At 44.2% G+C, this 25,323-nt stretch overlaps 4 protein-coding genes across 11 annotated transcripts in view; 3 read left to right on the forward strand and 1 right to left on the reverse strand.

Annotated features, from left to right (window-relative positions):
* Positions 1 to 1,055: 1,055 nt before the first annotated feature.
* On the reverse strand, positions 1,056 to 20,257 carry mdh1b (malate dehydrogenase 1B, NAD (soluble)). Of its 2 annotated transcripts, none has more exons than XM_017456930.3 (9): positions 20,219 to 20,257; positions 5,247 to 5,359; positions 4,993 to 5,127; positions 3,913 to 4,055; positions 3,021 to 3,514; positions 2,736 to 2,877; positions 1,644 to 1,819; positions 1,294 to 1,433; positions 1,056 to 1,159 (listed from the first exon to the last, which is right to left on the reverse strand). In XM_017456930.3, exons 2-9 carry the CDS (start codon positions 5,265 to 5,267, stop codon positions 1,091 to 1,093), a joined length of 1,320 nt encoding a protein of 439 aa, XP_017312419.1. In that variant the 5' UTR covers positions 5,268 to 5,359; positions 20,219 to 20,257; the 3' UTR covers positions 1,056 to 1,090. The 2 variants fall into 2 exon arrangements, with proteins under 2 accessions (XP_017312419.1, XP_017312418.1); XM_017456929.3 differs by lacking the exon at positions 20,219 to 20,257 and adding an exon at positions 5,644 to 5,925.
* Positions 5,944 to 10,240, forward strand: fastkd2 (FAST kinase domains 2). 2 transcript variants are annotated; one of them, XM_017456924.3, is made up of 12 exons: positions 5,944 to 6,108; positions 6,408 to 7,050; positions 7,393 to 7,499; positions 7,802 to 7,910; positions 8,007 to 8,130; positions 8,212 to 8,351; positions 8,453 to 8,625; positions 9,032 to 9,195; positions 9,318 to 9,542; positions 9,643 to 9,691; positions 9,834 to 9,948; positions 10,100 to 10,240. In XM_017456924.3, exons 2-12 carry the CDS (start codon positions 6,448 to 6,450, stop codon positions 10,214 to 10,216), a joined length of 1,926 nt encoding a protein of 641 aa, XP_017312413.2. In that variant the 5' UTR covers positions 5,944 to 6,108; positions 6,408 to 6,447; the 3' UTR covers positions 10,217 to 10,240. The 2 variants fall into 2 exon arrangements, with proteins under 2 accessions (XP_017312413.2, XP_017312414.2); XM_017456925.3 differs by lacking the exon at positions 5,944 to 6,108 and adding an exon at positions 6,118 to 6,307.
* gtf3c3 (general transcription factor IIIC, polypeptide 3) lies at positions 11,011 to 18,551 on the forward strand. 2 transcript variants are annotated; one of them, XM_017456919.3, is made up of 18 exons: positions 11,011 to 11,237; positions 11,921 to 12,005; positions 12,267 to 12,493; positions 12,784 to 12,907; positions 13,035 to 13,226; positions 13,311 to 13,476; positions 13,556 to 13,703; positions 13,809 to 13,944; positions 14,024 to 14,124; positions 15,010 to 15,181; positions 15,875 to 16,077; positions 16,189 to 16,290; positions 16,412 to 16,547; positions 16,712 to 16,937; positions 17,066 to 17,256; positions 17,660 to 17,784; positions 17,977 to 18,129; positions 18,318 to 18,551. In XM_017456919.3, the coding sequence occupies exons 1-18, from the start codon at positions 11,136 to 11,138 to the stop codon at positions 18,438 to 18,440; spliced, it is 2,712 nt and encodes a 903-aa protein (XP_017312408.1). In that variant the 5' UTR covers positions 11,011 to 11,135; the 3' UTR covers positions 18,441 to 18,551. The 2 variants fall into 2 exon arrangements, with proteins under 2 accessions (XP_017312408.1, XP_017312411.1); XM_017456922.3 differs by lacking the exon at positions 12,267 to 12,493 and having other exon boundaries at positions 11,081 to 11,237.
* The window catches only part of hecw2b (HECT, C2 and WW domain containing E3 ubiquitin protein ligase 2b), a 29,805-nt gene continuing 24,079 nt past the window's right edge, over positions 19,598 to 25,323 (forward strand). Inside the window, exons 1-2 of one of the 5 annotated variants that reach the window (XM_053676085.1) lie at positions 19,598 to 20,144; positions 22,549 to 22,648. The gene's annotated coding sequence lies outside the window, so the exon portion shown is untranslated. Of the gene's footprint in view, positions 20,145 to 22,548; positions 22,649 to 24,720; positions 24,891 to 25,323 lie in introns of those variants that run through there. The other 4 variants (XM_017456905.3, XM_017456903.3, XM_017456904.3 and 1 more) reach the window with 4 other exon arrangements.

Raw genomic sequence — 25,323 nt, forward strand, 5'->3', positions numbered from 1 at the left:
CACACGGAGTCAGGTACTTGGGCGTAACACGACGAAATTTCGAGTTTCACACCCTGTGTGTACGACTAATTCCTTTTGGCGTTTTAACCGTCCTAGTATTTTAATATTTCCTGTATATGGCATGTTTTTAAAAACAAAAACACTTCCTGTTTATCTTCTCTACATCAATCATCATAAGCGATTCCTCTTAAAGCCCCGCCCCGATAAGACGAACACGTAACGCGAACGTTTTTGTACAGAGAAATGTTCGCGGTCGCTATGGTAACTGTTTTGCTCACGCTTTCACTGCTTGATCTATACAAGTCACACAAGAGATATATATATATATATATATATATATATATATATATATATATATATATATATATATATATATATATATATATATATGCACTGCTATGTAAAAAAAAAAAAATTACTATTGTAATAAAACTCAGATGAATATGGAATTTTCCATTTTTAGAAATGTGCCGAATTAAATACATAAGGGATGAAATGTAAATCAAATGAAGTTGTGTGTGTATATATATACGATGTTATTTATTATTTCATCACAAAAACCTGCGATTTTAAGGAGTGTGTAAACGTTTTTATATCCGCCGCAGTTAGCGTGTAGACTCGAAGTGTTATACGCTGCCCCGTGACCGCAGAAATAAGACCAAGCCGTAGAGAATGTTGACGTTTACCTCAGACGTGCTGGTAAATTATTCGGAAAACGCACCGTTTGACTAATCTCACAGTACGTACCTTTAGCATTGAGCGCTAACTGAATTAATGGGTTGTATGCCATAGTAAGCCATAGTATGAAACGCCACAGATGTAAACATGGTGATTATATACGTGTTGATGAACTCATAGGAAAAGATTCACTCGGAACGAGATGACGCGGGGAGTACGGTTAGCACCGAGCGCTAACCATCTTTACGAGCGGCCATTTTGGGCCGTTGACGTGGCGGACACCACCGGCATTTAATACATAATGAATACAATTACGCTAAATAAGCTGCCATTTAAAATTAAAGAGATTAATAAACAATAAATGACTTTTAGATACATTTAGATTTAAAAACGACAAACAAATCGTTCCATTTTATTGTGATGAATTTGAATAAGAAGTGAGAGATGATTTCGTCCTCATCCCGTCTGCAGTGGACTTCTCCTACGTGTAAAAAAAAAAAAAAAAAAAAAAAAAAAAGTGCACAGGATACACGCAATTAACTGCTAAATCATTCACTCCTCTTCTGTGAATATTATTATTATTATTATTATTATTTCATCTTGTCCTGTGCTCACCGCTGTTATCTCGTTAACAGCAGCCTCCAGTTTCCTCCGCAGCTCTTCGGTGACGACGACGTCCGCGCACACCGACCACTCGCCCTTCTCGAAGGTCACGGGAACGCAAAAAACGAGACCGACAGGAATACCGAAGTGTCCTAGATGATCAGAAAGGGTACACGTGTGATGGGGTGGGAAAGTGTATTCGATTTTTATACTGTATATGTGAAGTAGAACCGCTGCCCCTACTATTACTATTATCCAGTCCTATTATGTAAGGAATAAAAACCCCCACTGTCGTGATGTTAAAGGGAAATTAACGAATGATGGCGCTGCGACATCGTTTTGACCTGACCGGATGGACGTACCTGTACTGACCACGCCCAGTGAGAAGATCTCCTGAGGAGAGGAATCGTTGATCCATGCGCTCAGAGCTGTAATGATTCCTCTGGTCGCAGAAATAGCTGCAGGCCTGTTCGTCTTGAGAGAAATGGCACTTCGACGCGAGCTGACCGAGCCTGGGAAGTCATTCTCCAGCCATTTTCTGTCAGGAGAGATTATCGGTATGATGACTAACACGTGGGAAAGGAGCGTGAAGGTCGCTTGATCGGGTGCGTCCTCTGAAGCTGCGGCGTAACACACTCGGAGGAACGCGCTATCCGCCCTCTTCTGCACACGTGACCGCACAGACGCTCGCGATTGGCTAGCCTTGGTGTGATTGACGAGGGAAAGAGAGTATGCCCCTCCTACCCAGAGATCACGGACAATCAAGCGCCACTTGAGTTTTTGAATTAGTTAATGAGTTTGTTCATGATCACCTTTCTTGTGTGTGTGTGTGTGTGTGTGTGTGTGTGTGTGTGTGTTTTTCCTTAGACCACCCTTTACACGGACCAATTAGAGTTAGGCTTAGGGTAAGATTAATGTCTTAACCAAGTCCCCAAGTATCAAGTAAATCAACCAGCTTCCACACTTTTCCCATGGGCGGAGCTAAGGGGTGGCCCGACAAATGACGTGCAACTGAACAACTTGGTAAGTGTCGCTGTGATAGGCTCGTTCGAATAATAACAGCACGCGCACTACAAATATGAAAGCTAAGGATTCGTCAACGAGTGTAATATCGTGCAGGAAGAAGCTTAAAAAGTTTACACCGAAGTGTTCCCTTACCCCAACAGAGAAGCGCATGGGTGTGCAAACTTTTGTCAACGATGGCCATTATTCAGCAGCATAACATTAGACTTCTTTTTTTTTTTTTTCAGTTCGTTAGTAGCTACCGTTAGCTAATGATATTGAACACGTAGCACTAACGTACTTCATAAGTAGCCTAATGTTATGTTCGCTTAAACGTTACGGATCTTGCCCTAGATTGCCACCCCAGGATAGTCGTTGGGCCAAACCTGGCCACCCCGTTGTGAAAATTTTGCCCACACCCCTGCAGGTCTGTCCGTCGTTTTACTCCTTACCTATCGTAAACGATCTCCAGGATGTTCTGAGAGAATCCTGCAGGTCCCCAGATGGCACCTTTGTATCTGTAAACCTTCGCTCGTTGTAGGTCGACGTGGTAACGACCACTGATGTTTCCCCAGACGATGACGTCGGTGATATCTGAGATCGGAAAGACGTTTTTAATTATCAAAATGGCTGGGGGAGGGGCTCAGAAGTTGACCCCTCCTACTTAACCATCCTTCCAAATGCACCTGTTAACTACATGTATGTTTTTCAACGAATGGAGCTGGAATTGTTCTCACCGTGGCTTTTCACTGACAGCTGCACTGCAAGCTGAGTCCTCGCTTCTCCTTCCAGCTGCGCCGCGATGGCCACGAAGCGGCGTGGATCCACGGAGGGTGCGCGCTCGATCAGCAGGCCGCACTTCAAGTTGACGTAGACGTCTCCTGCCACCAGCACTCGTAGATCTCTGTGCGCGTTGTCCTCGATTAGACGTCCGTAGCAATCTAATCGTTCCACCACTCGGCTCAGACGCTGCTCCGCGTCCTCGTTCGGTCCCCGCTCGTCCAGGAGAACGATCAGATCGGCCGCCCGGAACGCCACCGTCAGGTCCGAGTGGACGGTGACTTCGTGGAGCTGAGGCAGAGCCATGTCTTCGACCTCCATTTTAAGAGCCAACAGGGAGTCTTCACTGGCGTCTGCGTCCAAAAGGTGGAGGCTGACAGCGGGGACGGCGGCGAATACGCCGGACGTGAAGAGCGATGGGATGAGGTGGTTGCAGATCGGGTTCAGAGCACTGCACAGATACGTGCTGTTAGTACAGCGCTAACACATCCGTTTGAGGTGATTTTCAGCTCGTGGGAGGAACAAGGTACAAATAATATGATGTGTCACTACATGCTCTCGGTCACACACGTGGGGACGTCCTGTTAGAGGAAAATAATTAACGACGGCTTGGTGTGATGAAGCACGGTTACTGAAATTGATCAGTTTCCTATAACGGTACATCCTGAAGTGTTTCATTCCTCTTACGCTGCGATTTTAAATAACAACACATTTTTTTAGGTTTATTATTACGAGTCGTTTATAGGTGATGTGACGTGACGCGTCCAGTGTGCAAGGCCCCGTGTTCCTATACGTCGTTACTATAGAAAAGAGAACGTGGCCGTAAAAGGCAACACTGCGAATTCTCACCCGCTGATCCAGATGTGGAAAGACTGGTGGAGTTGGCGTTGTCTCTCTTCATCCCAAAGGCGTAGTTCCGTCGCCCGAAGATTCTCTGCTGCGATGTTCAGCATCAGCTCCGTGCCCATGTCTGACGTGATACCGTAGTAGCCCTGAGACAGACCGAGAGACGTTGATTCATGCACAGAGAATGGTTCAAAGCTTTTAAATCCCTATCCACTGAAATGTACTTGCACATGCAGTGCAAAAGTTTACACACCCTAACTTAAAAAAAAAAAGATCGAAACCAAGCACACGGATTTCACCTGAGTGATGTGATTACGAGCAACTATCTATCCATCATGTATTATGATGTATGGGTTAACAAAGCCACGTGAAAATAAACTAATATCCGAATCAGGTGAGAAAGAACCAAATGAAAAGAATCATTTTTCAATAGAAATGAATCATGAGGGAATAAACGAATCGTGTCATAAATTTTTTTTATTATTTTGATAATCACATTTGCATAGTGTCAAATTATGTGAAAATAAAATGATCTTGAAAAAAATGAATCACTGAACGTAAACAAATGTGCAAAATCAAGTGAAAAATAAGTGAATCGTGAAAGTAGATGAATCAGTTTAGGAAATGATTCATGTAAAAAAAAAATTATACTGTGAAAAATGAATTCTGGGGGAAAAAGAAATAAAAGAAGAACTGATTCGTGTGAAAATTGAATCACGTTTGAATAGAAATGAATCGTGGAAAAAAAGAATCATGTGGAAGGAATCATGTGAAAATAAAAATCTTTTACAACAAAAAAAAGAATTATGCGGAAATGATTCATATGAAAAAATAATCATGAGAAAATAAATGGATTGGGGGTGTGTGTGTGAAAATAAGTACATTTTGTAAAAGTGATGTTTGGAAATAAGCGAATGATGAAGAATCGTGAAAATAAATGTCAAATCTGTGTGAAACATACCCCGTGATGTGTATAAATCCATATGTAAATTGGTCTCATTATTAGAATTTTCACTGATAGGAAGTTTTCTGTAAAGGAGGAATTTTTCTAAAGATCTTGTTCCAGATCTTTATTGATAATACCTGCACATATTCGAGAAAATCACTGAATCCCCCGAGCAGCATGCCCTTTCCTCCACGGTCGGTCAGCTCCCTCCACACCATGGGGCTGCTCGTGTGCTTCCAGCCATTGGATGAGCAAGTGTCTTCAAGCCAGCTCTGACAGGTAGAATTACACACACACACACACACACACACACACACACACACACTCTCTCCTTAAATAAAAAGACGGAGTGAAACATGGCTGCAGTGTGAGGTTTGGGGTGTGTCTCTACCTCCCAGGCACTGGGCAGCATACAGATTTTGTGAATGCAGAAATCTGGCAGGATGCTTTGCAGCAAATCTGCTAGAAGCTCGGCTTTGGCGTAATAAGGACAATCCGCCTTTCCTGTCCAGAAGAATACAGAATCAGAGCAAAGGCATTTAACAGACATAAAGATTTTATAACAAAATGGCTTCCAAATCTTCTTTAGTTTCATTCAAATTGATTATCATCATTACAATTATTAGCACTCTCGCTTATATATATATATATATATATATATATATATATATATATATATATATATATATATATAATATAAACATCTGATATATTTGACTTTTTAAAGTGGAGGAAAAAACAATAACAAATCACTACAGTTAACAAATTAAACCAGATATCAGTCCAACCTGCTAGAACAAACTTAGCCATGATTCCTAGTACACAACAGTTGCTAAGCGACCGCTGGTGGTACACAGAAAGCGTTCGGCTGGAAACACTTCACGTCGTAGTGTCACGTTGTACTATTAAAACGCGTCGTTTAAATCAAATAAATGAATAAACAAATTAACAAATACAGCCCTCGTTATTTTGTGCATTCACGGCTATACTATAATTTGCTGTTTTATGTTACAACGACTTGATTTCGTTCTTTTTCGGTCGTCTTGCGTGAGGTCGGAAATGATTTCGGGAAGCACAAGAAAATGGCCGCTGGTTGCGTTACAAATCCCTGAGTGCTCACTACGTAGGCGCGCTTTGTATGGTAGGACATGTAGTGATGACGTAGTGCACTCGTTTTGCTTTACAGACGCGTTTGGGATTCAACCGGTGTCTCCATGTGTGAAAGCGATGGAGGGCGGATAACACAGTGAAGGGTAAGCTCGGTGTGCTGAAATAAGCATTTAGGACAGGTTTATTGTGTTGTGATGTGTGTTTTAGGAATTAAGTAGTTATATTGTGGTATATGTTGTATGTTAGGAGACTCTGGAGTCTTTTAATTAGCCGTCAGAGCTAACCAGCTAACTAGTTGTATGGCTTGTCATTGGGTAAAGCAGTGTTATTTGGGCAGTGAAGGTGATTAACAGGAATTATATAAATGTGACTTATTATTATTTTTTTAAATGACCAAAATGTTAACAAATATTCATTTTATTTGTTTACTTTTTATTCTCAGGTCCTGTTGTACTGTATTTGGATTAGTTTTCATCTTCAGTATGAATGTGTTCCTCATGAGGTCAGGTGAGATGTTCAGGTTTGCTGCCATCTTGGGCAGATTTGCAAGGCTTAACCGGAACAGGACCGCCGTCCAGATTCACAATTCCACAACGCCATGTTTAGTGCGCACTGGGAGGACGTTACAAGTCGCGGCGTTTCACAGCGTTAGATATTTCTGCCGACAAGGAGCCCGCACGTTGAGTTACGACGAGCGGACGGAGAGTCTGACCTTAAGCCTGCGAGTTCCTGACCCGGCAGCCTCAGAGATGGAACAGAGATCCACGTTCTACCAGGAGCTCCAGGAGTGCGGGTCCCCTTCTGACGTGTTGGATCTGGTGGATCGGTGCGGCGTAGAGCACCGGTGCATCAGCAACAGCTTGACCCGGATGTGGCACACGACCAAGAAGATGTCAGAGGAGCAACGGCGCTGGGAGCTCCGGCTCATGGCAGAGCACCCGGCTTTCGAAAAGCTGTGCCACAGTGCCAGGACAAACGCGCCACGCATGCATTGCCACAGCCTGGCGTTCACTCTGCTGGGCTTGGTCAAGCTCGGAGTCTCTCAGAGCAGCCTCGTGGTGCAGACTCTACTCCGTGTCATCCAGGTTTGTTCATTTACGCTTCTTGCTCTGGGATTTGATCTCGCAACCAGCAGCCAAAGCATTAAACCACCGAGACGTTCTCTCCACGTCCCTCTTAGTTGTGGGTGCACTCTCTTGAATAAGACCCTCGAACCCCCTCAAACGCTCAACCATCGGTAACGTTGGTCGTAAAACGACGATCAAAATCTAATCTGGACTCCGAAGCGAGGACGCCGAGCGGCAAACGGACAGCCGCGTCTCGCGTCCGTCCGATATTCTGTGACGTCGCACGAAACGATTTCCTGTTATCGCTCGCATTTTTGGAGTAACCCGAGTTTGTCTGATTTTGATCTCGTGTGTCTCCAGGAACGCCTGAACGAGTTCGAAAACGAGAAGGCGCTCTCGGTCCTGGCTTCCTGCCTCTCGGAGATGGACAGCAGCAAAAACGCCGATGCGCTCAAACAGGGCTTAAAGTATGACTCGTAATCGTTTCTTAGAATGTTTTAAAGCTGCAGTTTGTCATTTGTAAAGGTGTTATTCCTGGATCGGTAATAATGAGATCTTTCGAAGGTGTTTTAGAGGAAAAAAAAAAGAAAGGTGATTAGTGATATTGGTATGCAGTAAGTAGATTTGGCTGATTATCAACTAGTTTTTTCTGGGTCAGAAATTAGCCCCGCCTCCCAGTTTAAAAAAAGAAAAGAAAAGCAACTCGTGTGTGGTTTTTGTTTACAGTACAATTTCTGTTCACGTCTCACTCTCCCTCTGCTCCTTCAAGGCTTATACTGGAGGATCGGATTCCTACCATCCAGAGCGTGATGCTTCTACACACCACCATGCGCCTGTTTGGGAAAGACGCCTCGCCGGCCATCAAGCAGAAGCTGGAGGTTTGGTCGATTTGTGAATTTCTACGACATTAAGAGCTTGAAAGATGCCGTGGAAATGATATCGTTGTGTAAATCTGCTGTCCGTGCCCCGTACAGAAGCAGGCCCTGTCTATGGCGGATCGGTTCACGCTGCTCAACGTGCAGTACATGCTGGACACGCTGGCCGTCATCCGCCTGAACTCCAAACCGCTGCTGGACGTCTGCAGGAAGAAGCTAGCGGGTAAAGAGAACACATGAGAAGTCTTTACGTCATTTGGTGTTGTTGTTGATGCTTTCCTAACCTGGTGATTCGTTCCTCTAGAGAACGTGCACAGCATTTCCTTCACCAGGCTGATGGCGATTCTGAAGTCCTGCAGCGATCTCCGCTACAGGAACCTGCATCTCTTTACATCCATGTCCGAATACCTGGCCAGCACACTCCCCATGTGGAGCAACAAACAGGTCAGATGTTCAACCTACCGTTAGTTTACAGACACTGATCCGTGTTATTGATCATTCTAATGCTAATAATAATAATAACGATGATGATGATGTCATCATAGGTGCTGCTGATACTGTTGGAGTTTAAGAGACTTGGGTTTCGGCCCGTCGCTCTGATGGACGCGTTTGCTGAGAGAATTGTCCAGAAACCGGACAGCTTCACGCTCCGGGACCTGCAGGGCGTTCTGAAGTCCTACTCCTTCCTCAACCACCATCTGAAGGAAAATCAGCAGGCGTGAGTCTGAAATATTCACTCAGCATCCACCAAATTACGAAAAATCGCCGTTCTTTCGTTGTACTGTAAACGTTACAGTCTGCAGCGATTTTCGGGGTCCAAACACTTGGGCTTTTCTTTTTTTTTTTTTTTCTTTCCGCACTATAGCAGGCAAAATGTGATCTTATTGACCTCGAGTGTTGAATGAGTGATTTAGAATTTGCTAAACTCGCACAAAATAAAATGGAAAACATCCGAGTGGGCATTAGTAATACAGTAACTCACCTGGACCCCTAAATATAGATTTAAATATAGCTTCTGTTTTTATATATATATATATATATATATATATATATATATATATATATATATATATATATATATATATATTTAACCTGATGTCATATGATCATGATATGAAATTCAGATTTCTGGAGAGTGTGACGCACTGCTTGCAGTCCTACCTACCCAAGATGTCCAGCACAGACCTGCTGAAAGCCATCAGCTGCCTTTGTGTGTTCGGACACTTCCCTCAGGCTCCTCTGGAGAAGCTGCTCCGAAAGGAAGTTCTGGATGAGCTGCTAAAGGAAGGTCAGGACTCGAGCGCAATATGCACAATGAGCTTCCTAGATAAAATAATACTCTCAATCTCTCTCGCGCGCTCTCTCTCTCTCTCGCGCTCGCTCTCTCACTTTTTTATTTCTGATCTGTAGAAAGTCCATTTTCTGCGCAACAGGAACGACTGCTGTGGACGTTGGATCTGTGTTTGCGCCTGGATGATCCCGCTCTCCCTCCCTCCGTCTCCTCCATCCCGCACCTCCACCACTCCCCTCCGCAGCGTAGGCCCATCGACCCCGTGCTTCTCGTCGCTCTGAAGAACCTGCTCGGGGAGGACGCAGTGATGGACTCCGTCGTGGAAGAGGGTCACTACTTCATCGGTAAGATGGAGGAACTATCAAGACAGTGGCCATTTTGTTTTGGGCTAATCTAATAGACTTTTCTTTTCTTTTCTTTTCTTTTTTTTTTCTTTTTCTCCAGACTTTGTGGTCACACTGCCTCCGAACACAGACGAAGAGCAAAGCTTGAGGTAACCTTCACTTGAGAACTGTGACCTACGCTGGATTGCATAAGTATAGACACACACACACACACACACACACACACCCCCGTCATATATACAGAAGATCATTTTATACTTAAATGCATCTCTTTTATTGTTGCTCTCGCAGGATTGCGTTGCTCTGTGCCTCTCCAACCTCGTTCTGCTTTGGTACGACTCATCCCGTCGGCCCCGTGGCGCTAACCGTCCGCCACCTCAAGCTCCTGGGTTATGAACCGGTCCTGGTGTGTTTATGTTTTATTTTTATTTTACACAATGGGGGGGGGGGGGGGGGGGGGGTCTTCGTTGGTGATCATTTAAAAAATAAATAAATAAATAAACTTGGAAGAAGAGAAGAAGTTTCTTGCATTCATATCACGTTTTTCTTTTCTTCAGGTGCCGATGCAGGAGCTCGTCTCTCAGAGCGCCGAGGAGAGGACTGACCTGCTGAAGAAGTTAATTTTTGCCGAACAAGAAAAGTTCAAAAGTGTCCAGGACTGTGAAGTGAAATAATTAAACTTGTAGCGTCTTCTTTAACACGCGGGTGGTGTTTTTATTTTGTCTCCCTGGAAAAATTCACTCGGTCTCTGCTCTCAAGTCGTTTGTGTTTTCATTTTTTGTGTCCACCATGTGAGTAATTTTCACGTCAGCCCAAATTCAATCACACGATGCCACGTATGTTGACTCGAGTTGCCATGTTGAAATGCATGTTTCACGTGTTTGTTTGTTTTTAACACGCAAAAGAAAGAAAAACCCCAACGCTTACGATCACGTGAAGTAAACGTGTGTCTCCGTAACTCGCTTTGAACTGCCCTTCTAAAGGCTTGGTACAGGAGAGACTTGCTGACGGAAGAGATCGTTCTTCAGACCTTTTTGTGTGTTTTTTCTACAGGTTGCAAAGAATGAATCATTTTCCGCCATTCGTTTAAACTCTTGACAGTAAAGAGGAAAGAGAATGTGACATTTTAAAATAGATATTTGTATTAATTCTGATGACATTTCTAACATTTATAAGAACATTCTAAAGAATAATGGCCTCAATCAGTTAATCAATTATTATTAACAATTATTTTAGCATTTTAATGGAATGTGCTTTATGTTTGGAAAGTGTTGTGATAAGTGAATGAAATAATGTTAAATTAAAATAGTAAAAAAAAAAAAAACTTGACTAAAATAAAAATAACACAAAATAAATAATAATAATAATAATAACAATAATAATAATAATAAATAAAAACGAAAATCCGAAAACAACACAGCACCACTACATATCTATTAAAAAAATTAACAAGAACGCGCGCTCCGATTGGACAAAGCAAGACACGTGACTGCATCACGTGGTACAAACCGGAACTCCCTAGCAACATGAACGTGAGGTAGCTAAATGTGTAGCGAAAATTCATAACAGAGACAAAATATACCTCGCGATATAATGTCGGAGTCAAACCCTGAGCTTAATGATTATTTAGAGGGTAGAATTTCCTTCGAGGAGTTCGAGAGACGGAGAGAGGAACGAATAAAAGCGAAGCAAAAGGTAACGCTAACCCGTCTCGGTCACGTCTCCAAATAGCATCTCGTCCCCTAGATTAGGCGCACTACATAGGGGATTAAACTCTGGTTTACACCGGCTATGAAGTGCACTACAGAGTCAGGAACGTGTCGTTTAAGATTCGGCTCTGTGTCAGAAAATGAATACAGAACTATTATAAATACCTTAAATTCTAATATATTTGTATTTCCTCCCTGATTTATTCATTGAAATCAAGTCACTAATACATATTTATTTTTGTTATAAATATTTATCTGTGTATAATCTCTATATATATATTTTTTATCATGATTGATATTTTATTTCTTTATTCAATGTATTTATTTCTTTGCAATTTTAAGCAATTAAGCAATGTCAGTCAAAAAGGTACAACAAACAAACAAACAAACAAATGACCTTTTTCTCAATAATTCGAGCTGTCCGAGAGATGATCTTTCCTTTTCCCTTTGTATAAATCTTCATTTCAGTCTTAAGAGCATTTTTAAAAAGCTCGCACGGAGTAATTCCTAGTTTCTCACAGTCCCAAAAATATGAAAATGTAATAAATAAATAAAACCCCACAAAAAAAGCCGTGTCACGGTCATACACCGAGTCTGTAGAGTCGTATCATTCTGTTTCTATGCAGCTTAGTAAAAAAATAATAAACATCAGATCTTTTCGAGTTTCAGGTCCAGGAGGACGGAGGAGACGCCTCTGATGAGAACGACGCCGCCGTTCCGAGCACGTCGAAGCAGACACGCAAACAGCCCGCAGGTACAGAGACCACAGCGAGAACTGACGTGCTGACGTTCAGTACAGACACTCTCACCTTCTTCTTACCTGTGTAATCAAATATCATTCATCAGTGTCTTACTGTACAAATCTTTGGGTTAACTCAGAATGGCTTTAAAAACACGTTCAACACGTCATATAGGTCATTACTCTGTAACATTGTTTAGGAATGACTTAGTTTTATATCCACTGTGTTGTGGTTGCGTCCCCCCCCCCCCCCCCCACCAACTGTCCCTGTCGCAGAAGAAGGAGTCAGCCCGTGCGTTCAGAAAGCCTTCGCCGCCATGCTCGGGGAGGACGACGAGGAGCTGGACGACGAAGATGAGGACGACGGCGACGCGGAGTGGAAAGACATCGGGGAGCATTACACAGGCAGCGGCGCTGGTGGAGGCGGCGGCAGCGAGGTCACCCCAGGGGACGTGTTCGCTCTGGAGATGGAGCTGAACCGGGAAAACAAGAAGATGATGAACGTGCGTCCCGCTTTTAAAAATCCCTCGCGTCATCTTTTATTATTGAGCTGAAGCACTAGGAACGTTTCACGTCTAAACCGTTTGCGAATCGACTCTCGCTGCATCTCACTGGATCCGAAAGTCTCTTTTCTGCCGCCTTCGTCAAAGCAGAAACGCTGTTTGCTTGTGTACTTGATACCATCTAAATACTAGTGTTGCATCACTCTGCCCCACCGCGCCGCCCAGTTTCCCATAACAGGTTTGTTTGTTTGTTTGTTCATTTAAAAAAATTTTTTTTTTTACTATTTAAGGAAAGGCGATCCCGCAGTAAGCTCCCGCGTGCCCTCCGAGGCCTGATGGGCGAGGCTAACATCCGCTACGCTCGCGGCGAGAAGGACGACGCAGTCCTGATGTGCATGGAGATCATCCGCCAAGGTGCGTCGGGTTTATACCACAGCGAATATACTCAAATGGGCTGCTCAGACCTGATTGGTCGGAAGGTGTCACGCCTTCCGGTTTCTCGATTTACTTGAACGACATCCCGTTTTTTTGCGTGTCGTAGCTCCTCTGGCGTATGAGCCGTTCTCTACTCTGGCGATGATCTACGAGGATCAAGGGGACTCGGAGAAGGCGCTGCAGTTCGGCCTGATCGCCGCGCACCTCAACCCGAGCGACTGCGACGAGTGGCTGAAGCTGGCCGACATGTCGCTGGAGCGGGAGAACGTTAAACAGGCCATCATCTGCTACAGCAAAGGTCAGGACTGAGCTGATTTGTGTGCGGTATTGTCACATGCTTGTACGCAGTCTTAAGCGTCCGTGTGTCCGTGTGTCCTTGCAGCGCTTAAATACGACCAGAGTAACGTGCGCTACCTGTGGGAGCGCTCAAGCCTCTACGAGCAGGTGGGCGAGCACAAGCAGGCCATGGACGGCTACCGGCGCATCCTCACTCTGCTGCCCCCTACTGACGGCGAGCACTTCATGCAGCTGTCGCGCGACATGGCTAAGTACGTCACGCAGTTACGACTAGGGTACAAACTGGTACCTAGAGCGGCTTTTAGAAGTAACGTGTGTTTGTGAGATTAGGAGCTACTACGAGAGCAGCGACTTGCCCTCAGCTATCGGCGTGATGGAAGAGGCTCTGTCCAGGCATCCCGAGCTGGTCACGCACGAGAGTGTCAACATGGCGGCCGAGCTCTTCATAGCTAACCATCAGTACGGCAAAGCCTTAGAGGTGAGGACTCGCTTAGACGTGTTGGATTTCCTGGCATCAAGACCTTCCTTGATTGATTTGTTTATTTATTTATTTGTTTGATATATAAGCGTTTATCGTGTTTAGGTCTTGATCAAGTTTTGCGGCATCGTACTGGAAAGAGAGGCGGACAGGAAGGAAACGGAGACTCGGGAGGAAGTGAAGGAAGAGGACACGAGTGAGACTACGGAAGCAAAAAGTGATCTGACAAATTCTAAAAGCGGTGAGTTTTCTTAACTGTGCCTGTTTAGTCCCTGAGATTGGACTTTGTTGTGTTTGAGCCGGCTCTTCGCTCTCCGTAGGAGACGTTTTGGAGGTGGTGGTGCCCGATGACGTTCCTATAGATATCAGGGTGAAGCTCATGGTGTGTCTGATCCATCAACACGTCTTTAAACCTTTGAATGTGAGTTCAATTTATACGAATACCTTTTTTTTTTTTTTTTTTTTTTGAGAAATATTCAGATCTAATGGGATCCAATGGGATTGGGACTGGTTAGGGTACAGTATGATGGGATTCTCTAGGGTTGGGGGTAGGATTAGCTGGGATGTGATATGAAGGGATGGAATGGGATGATATGGCATTTGGAGTGGAATATGACATACAGTTGGACAGAATGGCATAGTGTTGGTTACCGTTGGATGTGATGGGATATTATTGGATACTCTAGGATGTGATATGAACACATCCAGGGGATGGATTGAGATGGATGGTGTTAGGGTGCGTGATAAGATAGTGTGAAAAGGATTGGATGGGATGGGAACGGATTGGAAATTGTAGGATGAATTATATGGTTTATAATTGGATGGAATGATATTGGATTGGATACATGAGGATGGGATGGGATTTGATGGAATATGATTGTTGGGATGGGACTATAATGGATGGGATGGGATATGACACAAGGAGAATGGATAGCATGAGCCAGGGATGGAATTGGAAGGAATACGATGGGATATGATGGATAGAATGGGATGGGGAAACAGTTGGACGGGATTGGATGGAATTTGATAAACGGATTAGTATATGAAGGGATGGAACGTTGGATATTGGTGGGAAAGGATTGTTCAGAATGGAATCCGATAGGGCAGGATAGGTTTTTGTTGATTTCCCAGAAGGACCTTCGGTTGCTCCAGAGTAGCAGTGAATATTGTACAACTTACAGACACTAGCTGATGTCTGTCTGCGTATTTTCTACGCTTCTAGCTTAATAAATCAGGTGACTGTATATAGAGGGGTGGAGATTGTTTGTTTGTAGGTCGTGACCCTTCGTGCTTGTGCTCTCTGCAGCCAATGGTGACGTCTATGATGGAGCAGAGTCCGGAGGAGTTGGGTGATCTCTATCTGGACGTGGCTGAGGCCTTCATGGACGTGGGCGAGTACGGCTCGGCCTTGCCGCTCCTCGCTGCGCTCGTCTGCTCCGAGAGATACGACCTCGCCGTAGTGTGGCTCCTACATGCAGGTACGCATGTGTATTTGTTCCTTTGACCTTTTTTTGACTGGTTTCTGAACCGTTTCCGTTTGGCCACATCTTGCCTGGTTCCCACTCTTGCCCTTTGCCTCCTCTTTTCTTTAGCCGTACCATTTTTTTTTTTTTTTTTTTTTTTAAACTTTTTCAATTTGTTTTGGCCTTTGTTTTGTTTCCTCGTGTTTCTTTTTAATTTGTCCTTCATTTACCTTTCTTCCCCCTACCCTCTCCTTCTTATTTTTGTTCTTATTGTATCTTCTTTTGTTTAGACTGTTTTGTCTTCCGTTTTCCTTCCCGCCTGTTTTTTGGACTGTGTGTGTTTTTGTTTAGATTCGGTTTTACCCGCTTTCCTTCTTTCGCTTTCCTTGTTTTTTGGTTTAGCCTTGTTCTCTTTCGTTCACTCTCCTTTTCCTTCATTTTGCCTCAATCCTTCAGACTCCTTGTCACTTGTTCAGCCTTCTTGTCTCTCGTGTCACCTCCTTGTATTTTGTTTAAGCCTCCATGTCTTTGGTTCTTTAGCCTCCTCGTCTTATCATTTTGCCTCCATATCTTTGGGTTAAACGTCTTGTGTTACGTGTTATTTATTAGTCAATTAGTCAAAATGATCAACGGGGCTTGGTGTAATTTCAATATACGATAAGTGAATGAGTCTAATGCTTTTTTTCCTTTCATCGTGTCTGTTTTCAGAGTGTCTGAAGGCCCTTGGCCATTTAGAGGTGGCTGCTAAGAGCTACAGTAAGGTGGTGGAGATGGCACCTCTGCATCTGGAGGCACGTCTGGCTCTCTCCACGCTGCAGCAGCAGCTGGGTAGACCCGACTCTGCCCTCAAAGCGCTGGAGCCCATGTACGACCCCGACACGCTGGCTCAAGACTCCTCGGCCGCCCAGCAGGTCCGTGTCCCGCCGTGAATATGTTTTGGGTTGCACTTAATGTATGTTTATCCTGCGTAACTCTTCAGCGTTTCCTACCTGACGTTCCGGGTGTGTAACGTGTGGTTTCAGGAGCTGAAGCTGTTCCTGCACCGCTCCACACTTCTCAGATCGCAAGGCCGAACCGACGACTACATAGACACCCTGCTGACCATGCTGTCCATGCTGCTTAAGGTTTGCCTCTATGCTTTCGTTCTTCGTGTACTTGACAGAAGCTTGTACGTGCTTCGAAAAGCTCCATCATGCCCAAGATTTGTGGGCTTTTAAGACTCGCGGCTCTTCTCCCATCCTGTAGGTGGCGATGGTAAGAGCTCGGGTGTGCCTGATCGCTGACTCGTCTTCCGGGACCAGGCATTTGCGCCTTATCAGAGTATCCAAGAACATGCTGGATGAAATCGAGGACCAGGAAGCGGCTTACTTGGACGTGACAGGTTAGCCGTGGTTGTACGTGGCGCCCGACTTCCTTTTGCTTCCGATAGTGATATGTCTTGATTGGAATTTCGTGATGAACGATAATGATTGCGAAAGGAGCTTTTGTCAGTCTCGTGAGGGAGCGTAAAGATTTTTTATTTTTTTATTTTTTGTTTCCACGTAGGAAAAACAAGCGTGCTGTCTCGGGAGGACTGGTGGAATCTGCTGCTGAGTTGCCTCGACGTACTGTGCGAGGAGAAACGCTTCACCGAGGCCGAGCTCCTCGTCGACTCGTCGCTCGAGTTCTACTCGTTCTACGACGATCGCGTCAAACGCAAAGAGCTCGAGTACCTGGGCCTTAGCGCCGCCTTCCTGGATCGCAATTTCCGAAAAGCGTATGACTACGTTAGGTGAGCGCTTCACGTCGGATATGCAAACGATCCTGTTTTACACCCGGTACGTGTTCCTTTCAAAAAGTACATTTAAAGCAGCTCTGTGTGTGTGTGTGTGTGTGTGTGTGTGTGCGCGGTTGTATCAGGTTGATGCTGATGTACACCGTGGAGCGAGCTCAGCTGTGGAACATCTTCAGCCAGGTGACGCTACACTCGCAGGATGGACGCCATCACCGCTTCTGCCTGCGCCTCATGCTGAAGAACCCGGATAACCACGCGCTCTGCCTGCTCAACGGCCACACGTCTCTCGTCTCCGGGACCTTCAAACACGCGCTCGGTAACGGCTCGCGACGACTAAGAGTCACGTGGCGGCCATTTTATTGTCCGTCTGTGTACTGATGATGAGCGGAACGTTCATCTCTGTTCCTGCAACCGTGTACGTTTTCACGCTCCAGGGCCTCCACGGACGCTTTATACATGTTTAAATGGACTTTGAGCGATTAAACCGTGATCCTGTGGCAGTTTACACGACCAATTCCACAGATTTTTTTTTTTTTCTTCATAAACCTCATTTAAAATGATGCAAAAACAACAGTCATAACAGCCCGGACATGAGGTCTGCTCATCTCAGAAAGCCCAGGCTACTAATTTGTCCACTCCTGCTTACGTATCTGTAGTTATTTAGTGTGGTATACACGGTCTAATTCTCGAATTGTTCCTCTGTCTTGTACGGTGAGCAGGTCAGTACATGCAGGCGTTCAGGAATCAGCCGTGCCACCCTCTGCACAGCCTGTGTGTGGGCCTCACGTTCTTCCACATGGCCTCGCAGAAGTTTGTCACAAAGAGACACCCGTTGGTGCTACAGGTACGTCTTTGAAACGAACGCGTTGGTAAGGCTTGTAGAAATCTCTAGAACTCTGAGGAAGGATACTGTGGCGCTATGATGCATGGTGGTGGCAGCGTCGTGGTTTAGGACCGCTAGACGGTTCAAAATTATTCTAGGAACAAATGGATTAAAATTATATTTCAGTTATATTTTCTGTGTGTGTGTGTGCAGGGATTCTCCTTCCTGTGGCGTTACGTGGAGTTCAGAGGTCACTGTCAGGAGAGTTTGTATAATTTAGGTCGTGCTCTGCATCAACTCAGTCTGACCCACTTGGCCATCCACTACTATCAGAAAGCCCTCAGCTTACCACCTCTCAAACTGGAGGTCAGTGCAATAGGAGCAGTGACAGCATCGCGTTGGTTTTACTGTCCTCAAGTCTAGCGGTGTAAAATGAACTTGATTAAAGTAGCAAAAGGAAAACCATAATCTAACGAAGAAGACCGCGATAAATGTCATGAACGAGAGATAATGGAATAAAAATCGACACGAGCATCTGTCCGGTTGTGTTTCAGGGCATTGAGGACGATCAGGTGGACCTGCGCAGAGAAATCGCCTTCAATCTTTCACTGATTTACCAAGCTAGCGGCAACAAGGAAATGGCCCGCTACTACATACACACGTATTGTGTTATCTGAGTGTGTGTGTGTGTGTGTGTGTGTGTTTGTTTTTGTGTGAGAGAGAGAGAGAGAACAAAATGTTTGTATAATACTATTTTCTCCCTTAATAAAGCTGTTTATTATTGTTGATACTACAGTACATTAAGGGGTTTGGAGGTAATGTATGGATTTCACCACATGGAGGTGCTAGATTTCAAAACATTAAATTCCCCCAGTTCCTAGAACATTTAATGGACTCGGTCGGCACTTTTTGTTTAGTTTTTTTTACACCATGAGATGAGTTTTTATATTTATATATATATATATATATATATATATATATATATATATATATATATATATATATATATAAAATATTTTATATATATATATATATATATATATATATATATATATATATATATATATATATATATATATATATATAAAATATAAAATATTTTAACTCCTTGAGCCAGCCCCCTTTCCCACCCATGTGCACATAGCTCCGCCCCAGGAACTTATAATGGTTCAACTAGAATTAGCATTAGCAAGGGACTAGTCACCGGATGGTCATAAGTGCCTTTGGCATCCCTTTTCTTTGTTTAGAAAAAAAAATATATTTAAACGTATTTGCTTGATTTGTTATGTAAAGCCGGATGTTCGGACCATTCGAAGCTTCCAGCTTAATTTCCTTCACCGGTATTTACCTGGCTGTGCTGGGCGTTTGCCGATTTCAGACTGAAATAGAGGTGGAGTGAAGGAGTGTTGAGTGTCTATAAAAAGGCTGACAAGAGGCTTACGCCAACACGATCATTCCAGGTTTCCTCAGAAGAAAGCTGTTCATTTTAAAACAGCTATTGTGCCTTTTAAAGTGGAAAAAACCCCCCACCATTTTTGTGACATGTAATATTCGTATGCAAATATATGCATGAATACAGGTCTGGGTGTGATTCGGGGGGGGGGGGGGGGGGGGGGGACCAAGCTGGTTCTTCCCTCTTTCTATACCAGGGTTGCCAGGTTGAGGTTTTCCAAATACCATCACTAAGCTGTTTAAATCGTTTTAATCAGCTGATTAGCAGCCTCGCTCTAACATATACTTTACTTTACATAATAAATTAGCATATTTTGTGACGTAGTAATTTTTTTGTCGTTAATAATAATCGTGATTGAAGCAGGAATCATTGAGTCGGATTTGGAACCCGGGTCTGTGTGACGAACACACCTCCAAAACAAAAGGAAGAACGGAAACCGGAGCTGAGGAAACAGTCTTGTTCTCGTTCTCTCTCTCTCTCTCTCTCTCTCTCTCTGTGTCTCTTTTTCTCTCTAATATCACTCGACGCTTTCTTTTCGCACGCGCACATACGGGTTCTTCTGATGGATTGATGGATATATATATATATATTTTTCTTTTTTTATTTTGTCGGTGTAGATAAACAACGGATGCGCATGAGAGTGTCTTAAACAATGGACGTTCCGTAATGTATGTAAATTAAATAATAATTAAAATAATAATAATAATAACCGTCGTTTTGTCGCCTCAGCTGACGCCTTTTAACGTGCGCGAGCGCGGAGGCGGATCCCCCCCACCCGCGCGCGCACTGAGGGAGGCCAGAAAGAAGAGGCTCGAGCGCCAGACAAATTTAGAGGGAAAAACAAATTATCCTCAACAAAAAACGAATGTTTGCTTGTTAACTGCTATTTGGAGGACCCTTATTTATTCGTTTACACACACACACAACGGTAAGTTAACGTTAAGTGTTTATAAAATGTTGTTTGTGTGTTCGCTGGGTATATAAAAAAAATGTGTTGTTTACCTCAGTGGGGATGCCGTCGTTTACATGACAGTAGGTAATGGTGCGCGCGGGGAGTTTAACGGCTTTAAATAAATAAATTAAAAAAAATACTTTATAAATGTATGTTAATTTTCAAAACCTCACCTAACAAATGAACCTGTTTAGGTTTGTATTGGATTGATGAGAGGATACAATAAGCTACAGGTTTATATATATATATATATATATATATATATATATATATATATATATATATATACATACATGTATGTGTGTTTTTTTTTATATAGATATAAGATAGATAAATGTATCTATAGATTATACATTTGATTGTAATAATACCCGGTGCCATAAAGCCTTAATTTCCCCTCCACAGTCCACCTGATGGTTGATGGTTAATGACAAGCAATCAATATGTCTGTTTATAGCCTCAGCTCTTCTGTAATCCACGAACAGCCGAAATGTTCAGACAATGAAAAAGTCAGATTTGTGTTCGCACCTCAGTGCCATACCACCACACATTCACACGCCTGGTTCTCATCCTGTCCCTGACTCGAGCGTCGGGTGATTATTTGCTTCGGCTGTTTCTCTACCTTCAGATATAATATCAAAATACTTCCAAGAGTACCAAACAAACCGGTATCGTCTTTGCGCACTCGTACTTTTCCTCGAGATATCCTTTTATAGTCTGTGAAAAAAATTTTTTTAGCTTGCGCCCAGTCGTTACCTGAACACGTTCGGGATGGTCCACCGTTTTCTGACGATCTTGAGAAGAAGAAAACCGGACAGAAAACACGTTCTTGTCTCTTTATTTGCAGCGGTATTGACCGACGACGGTTCACATTAGTGAGTAAATTTTCTCGCAGAACGTCCTTGAGAATGATTTACGCAAATAAATTTGATTATTAAACGAGCCTCAGGAAAGAAACCGAGCCCGTCCGTGTTCCTAAATCCCTGGTCCTGATTAATACCTGTGAAATGGCTGCATTTGTCCTACAGACTCTCAAACTCTTGCTATTTATTGTGGCCTGGTTCTCTTTCAGTCCAATATCCGTCGTCCTAATAGATTCGCTTAAACGTCCGCGGCGTGGATCGATGCTGGCCCCGTGCCCGGTCTCCGTTGGGCAGGTATTCATATTTAAAGAGCTCTCGTTGTGTTCGCTAGTAGGTGGAAAGAAAAAGCTCCGGCGATGTTTTGGGACACGCGGTGGATTTGAAGGAATGTGCACTCATCACCCAGAGAAAGCTATTGCTTACACGTCCAAGGGAGGAAAAAAAATCGGAAAAATGCTTGTTGATTCAACATGCTGAAAAAAAAAAGATACTAGCTACCGGCCATGGGTTTATAAGGACTTGGAGAAAGGCCATAATACTGAACAAAATATCATAAATAAACTTCCCATCAGGCCTAAAACTGAAACCGTGACCCGTCAGTTGAACCCCCCAGTAACTCTTCACCGGCGGAACACATAAGCTTTGACCTGGGTCAAAGGAAACGGCTTAGTGCTGCAACGTGCTAAAAAAAGAAAAGACACGACAACCAAGTTAAACACAGCCACGAATGTCATATACTTTGTCAGAAAACTCGGCACTACTTGACTGACACTGCGAAGTGCAGCAGCGTATTCGCCGGTCACGTTTTCAAGCCGAATTCAAAGCACAAACCCATTACAACCCATTACAAAGATTCTGAAGCTCGTCGCCAGAAAAGGGTCCAAAAACGATCATCCGTAGACGTGAGACCAGCCACGTAGCATTTCGTTTGATTCTAATTGTTATTAGAGTTTAGTAGGGATGTTCAACGGCTTCGCTGCTAGAAGTCGTTCCCGTATTTTTCGCCGTTCGGTCGAGAAAATCCTGGTACAACAGATATTCAACAAATATTCCACTCATCGTAGACGCTGAGGGAAAAATGAGCAAAAACCTCCATGTGTGAAGGGATAGCTCGACAGGTGCTGCTACATCGCGTGTTGTTAGCACTTGGAGGGTGGCCGCTGTGCTTCGGGCAGCCAAACCACATCTCGCTAAAGTGGTTTTTTTCCCCCCAAAATGGACTTTTTAATAGTGGCCATCTGTAGCGTTACAGCATTCTGGGATGCACTATAAAAGTTTCTGGAAAACGTTGGATCCTTGTTTATTTATACCAAATCACACAGCAAGTTGGCGCAGGTACAACGCCGTACTGCCAAGATTCCCCTCCTAAACTTGAAAGACGGTTTGTTTATAGCTTTGCGAAGCGCCGTCTTCTCTGTTCAGCATCACTGATTGAAAAAATAAATAAATAAGACGTCTCGCGATAAAAGGTGTTTTTTTTTCTTTCCCCTTTCTCTTTTTATCGCCTGTGTTCTTAGCAACGTCTAGCGTCGATCATGTGTCTCAAGGTGGACCCGGGATGCGGCGAACATGGCGTGCCGTCAACACGTAACCCGAAGCATGTTGGCGGTCGTTTCGGTAAGTTGTCGAAGCGGTTTGTTTTATCTCCCGCTCCGCACCCCACGATGAAGATTTACAATTCCACCAACCATGACGTTTACGAGAAACTGTCAAATAAATAAATAAATAAATAAATCTCTTCCTGTTTAAGTCATCTTGAACGAGCATCTGCTAACGATGGCGCACTCGTGTTTTTTTTATTATATTTTTCTTTTCCTTTCCCACCCACTGTTTCACATTCATGCATGTGCTTAAAAAAGAAACTAGGACTTGTATCTCCTGCGCGGAACATCTGCGCGATACAGATTTAGGCTACAGTTCCACCAACTGTTCGTATTTGTTTGTATCGGATTCCTCCGACACCGGTCCCGCTCAAGGTTCGACCTCGTGTCAGGTTTACATCGGTGTTGTTATCCCGGCGCTGATCCTGTCCTGGTCCGGGTGTTTACTTTGGAACGATGCGAATTGTCCTGTGGATTTATTGGCCTGCGTTCTCACTCCATCTGCACGCCATGTGGTCGTTGGGAACGGAGCCATGTTTCATTCTTTATGCTGCGCCCCCTGGAAGAGCGACGCTTTCGTCCCGCCGTGTACGAGATTACGGACGACGAGCGCGGCCTAGAGAGAGCGCGTCTTCCGTAAGACGAGCGTTTATAGATGATGGTCAGCGTGTCAAACTTCTCCCGAATTTGCCCCGACACACACCACACTGTGGCTTAATACGCCGTAGACCAACAGTTTAACCAGGCCACCTGAGGACCCGGCGCTCACGGTCACTTGGGAGGTTGGCTGGCACTCTAAGTGACCTCGGACTGTACACGTCACCGAAGAACACTAAAGGCAGTCCTGAGCGTTGCCTTGCCTCTAGGAGCGTAGTCACAGGAAAAACCTGTGGTCTCAGTGTTTTCCCCCGCTGACAGGATGTGTTGTAACGCGTGCGGAATGCCAGCTCTGTGCGACAACAAGGAGGAGGTCAGGAACGCTCGCTCGCTCGCCGCCACGACGTCCCCACAGCATGCTCATAGCACGTAGACCAAAATAGACCTCGTAACTACGCGGCTCTACCGGTCCGACCTTATTTTGCTCCATCGGAAACAGTTAGCAACGGATCGCACGCTGAGGTGATGACGTCGTCCTGTTCCTTTAATTGTCATACGCTCAAACCTCCCGACGCTCACGCATTCTCTCTCTCTCTGTGTGTGTGTGTGTGTGTGTGTGTGTGTGTGATTGTTCATTTCTTTCTTTCTTTTTTTTTTTCCTTGACATTTTTGTCACTTATCGCCGGCCGTGTTTCTGAAGCATTTTATTTTTCCTTTCAGTGGGAATGTAATGCACCAAGGCCACGCCTCCTTTAATTGGACCGATGTAATAGCGATATACCGGGATGAATTATGTCACAGTCTGCTTTTCTGGGAAGTCGTGATTTTTTTTATTGCAGAAATGACTAGAAGTCGTTTTGGATTCGATGGATTTTTATCATGTTAAAACCTCGTGTGATTGGATGCCTGAATGGGAAGATTTGCCTCCAAGTGTATTTAGGCTTCAGATATGGGTCAGTGCCTGGGCTTCTCTGAGCTCGAGATAGTGTGTGTTGTCTGTGTTTTTTTTAAAAATAGTTCAACCCTGGGCTGTGTATAAATAGAAAGTGTGGGTGGATAGAGAACCAGAGCTGGGGCAGTTTGAAGAGTGTGATGCGTTATCCTAAGAGCTTGGGTTTTTTGGTACGTGCCGGGTCACATATATATTTATAGCAGGAGTTTGAACACGGTTCCTGCACAGTGCTTTTGTGTATAAACTTTACAGAAGAAGAAAAAAAATGTACGGCTGTGAAAGGGGTTTACAGGTCCGTCTCGAAAAAGCTTGAAAGGGTGTCAATACTTTGTAAAATCACATTAAAATACAGTGGGGGGGGGGGGTCGCTTTTTTTTTTTTTTTTGCTAAACATCAAATATCATTCCACTGGACATGTTATACCCTGTGTGAAGAAAGAAAAATATTTATCATCCACGTGTTAGTATGCGTTTAGCGTGCTAGCATCCTTCCCATCGTGCCGGCGAGGAGTTTTAAGATGTCTCAGCGGGGGCGTTAGTCGGAGCCGAGCCGAGGCTGAGCTCGCTCTCTCGCTCGCCCGTCCATCCGAGTGACCTCGCGAAGAGACGTGCTAACAGGCAGGACAGGACGGAAGATCATTAGCTAATGTAGGTGAGCTGTCGGTTCCAGGCAGAGCGACAGCTGCAGGGATTATAATGGAGCCACAGAGGTAGGATTATTATTATTATTATTATTATTATTATTATTATTATTATTATTATTATTTAAACATTTTGTTCAAACATAGGAAGAGAAGAGAAAAAACCCTGCTGTTGACTTTCGCAAAAACAGCATCTTTTCGAACATTTCCGATCTGCCTCACAGGGCGGCGTAACCCACTCGCATGAAAACGCTGTCTACCCGCTTTCGCTACCACGGCTGCGTCCACGTCGTTCACTATGTGGGGAATTTGTACTCGTTTGTGTCTGTTTTAACGTTGCCTTAGCGACCACTTTTTAACCAGGTCATTTAGGATTCTGGGCAACTGAAACCTGGGGCTGGGACTGGGCTGCACGTTTGGGCGTTCACATACCCAGTGGGCTAGCTAAGGAATTTATTTATGATAAATAAATACACCCGTGTCTTGCATGAAAAGCAGTTAA

This window comes from Ictalurus punctatus, chromosome 26, assembly GCF_001660625.3.
Source record: "Ictalurus punctatus breed USDA103 chromosome 26, Coco_2.0, whole genome shotgun sequence".
In the NCBI taxonomy this organism is placed as follows: domain Eukaryota; kingdom Metazoa; phylum Chordata; class Actinopteri; order Siluriformes; family Ictaluridae; genus Ictalurus; species Ictalurus punctatus.

Excerpts from the sequence above, each read along its gene's own strand:
- mdh1b (XM_017456929.3), bottom strand. The coding sequence starts at position 5,665 with ATGGCTAAGTTTGTTCTAGCAG. Across the intron at positions 2,878-3,020 it reads GCTGTCAGTGAAAAGCCACG|ATATCACCGACGTCATCGTC; the intron begins GTGAGAACAATT and ends TTCCGATCTCAG. Across the intron at positions 1,434-1,643 it reads ACTGGGCGTGGTCAGTACAG|GACACTTCGGTATTCCTGTC; the intron begins GTACGTCCATCC and ends CTGATCATCTAG.
- fastkd2 (XM_017456924.3), top strand. The coding sequence starts at position 6,448 with ATGAATGTGTTCCTCATGAGGTCAGGTGAGATGTTCAGGTTTGCTGCC. Across the intron at positions 7,911-8,006 it reads CCATCAAGCAGAAGCTGGAG|AAGCAGGCCCTGTCTATGGC; the intron begins GTTTGGTCGATT and ends TGCCCCGTACAG. Across the intron at positions 8,352-8,452 it reads CCATGTGGAGCAACAAACAG|GTGCTGCTGATACTGTTGGA; the intron begins GTCAGATGTTCA and ends ATGTCATCATAG.
- gtf3c3 (XM_017456919.3), top strand. The coding sequence starts at position 11,136 with ATGTCGGAGTCAAACCCTGAGCTTAATGATTATTTAGAGGGTAGAATT. Across the intron at positions 16,938-17,065 it reads AAAGCGTATGACTACGTTAG|GTTGATGCTGATGTACACCG; the intron begins GTGAGCGCTTCA and ends CGGTTGTATCAG. Across the intron at positions 17,785-17,976 it reads GACACCCGTTGGTGCTACAG|GGATTCTCCTTCCTGTGGCG; the intron begins GTACGTCTTTGA and ends GTGTGTGTGCAG.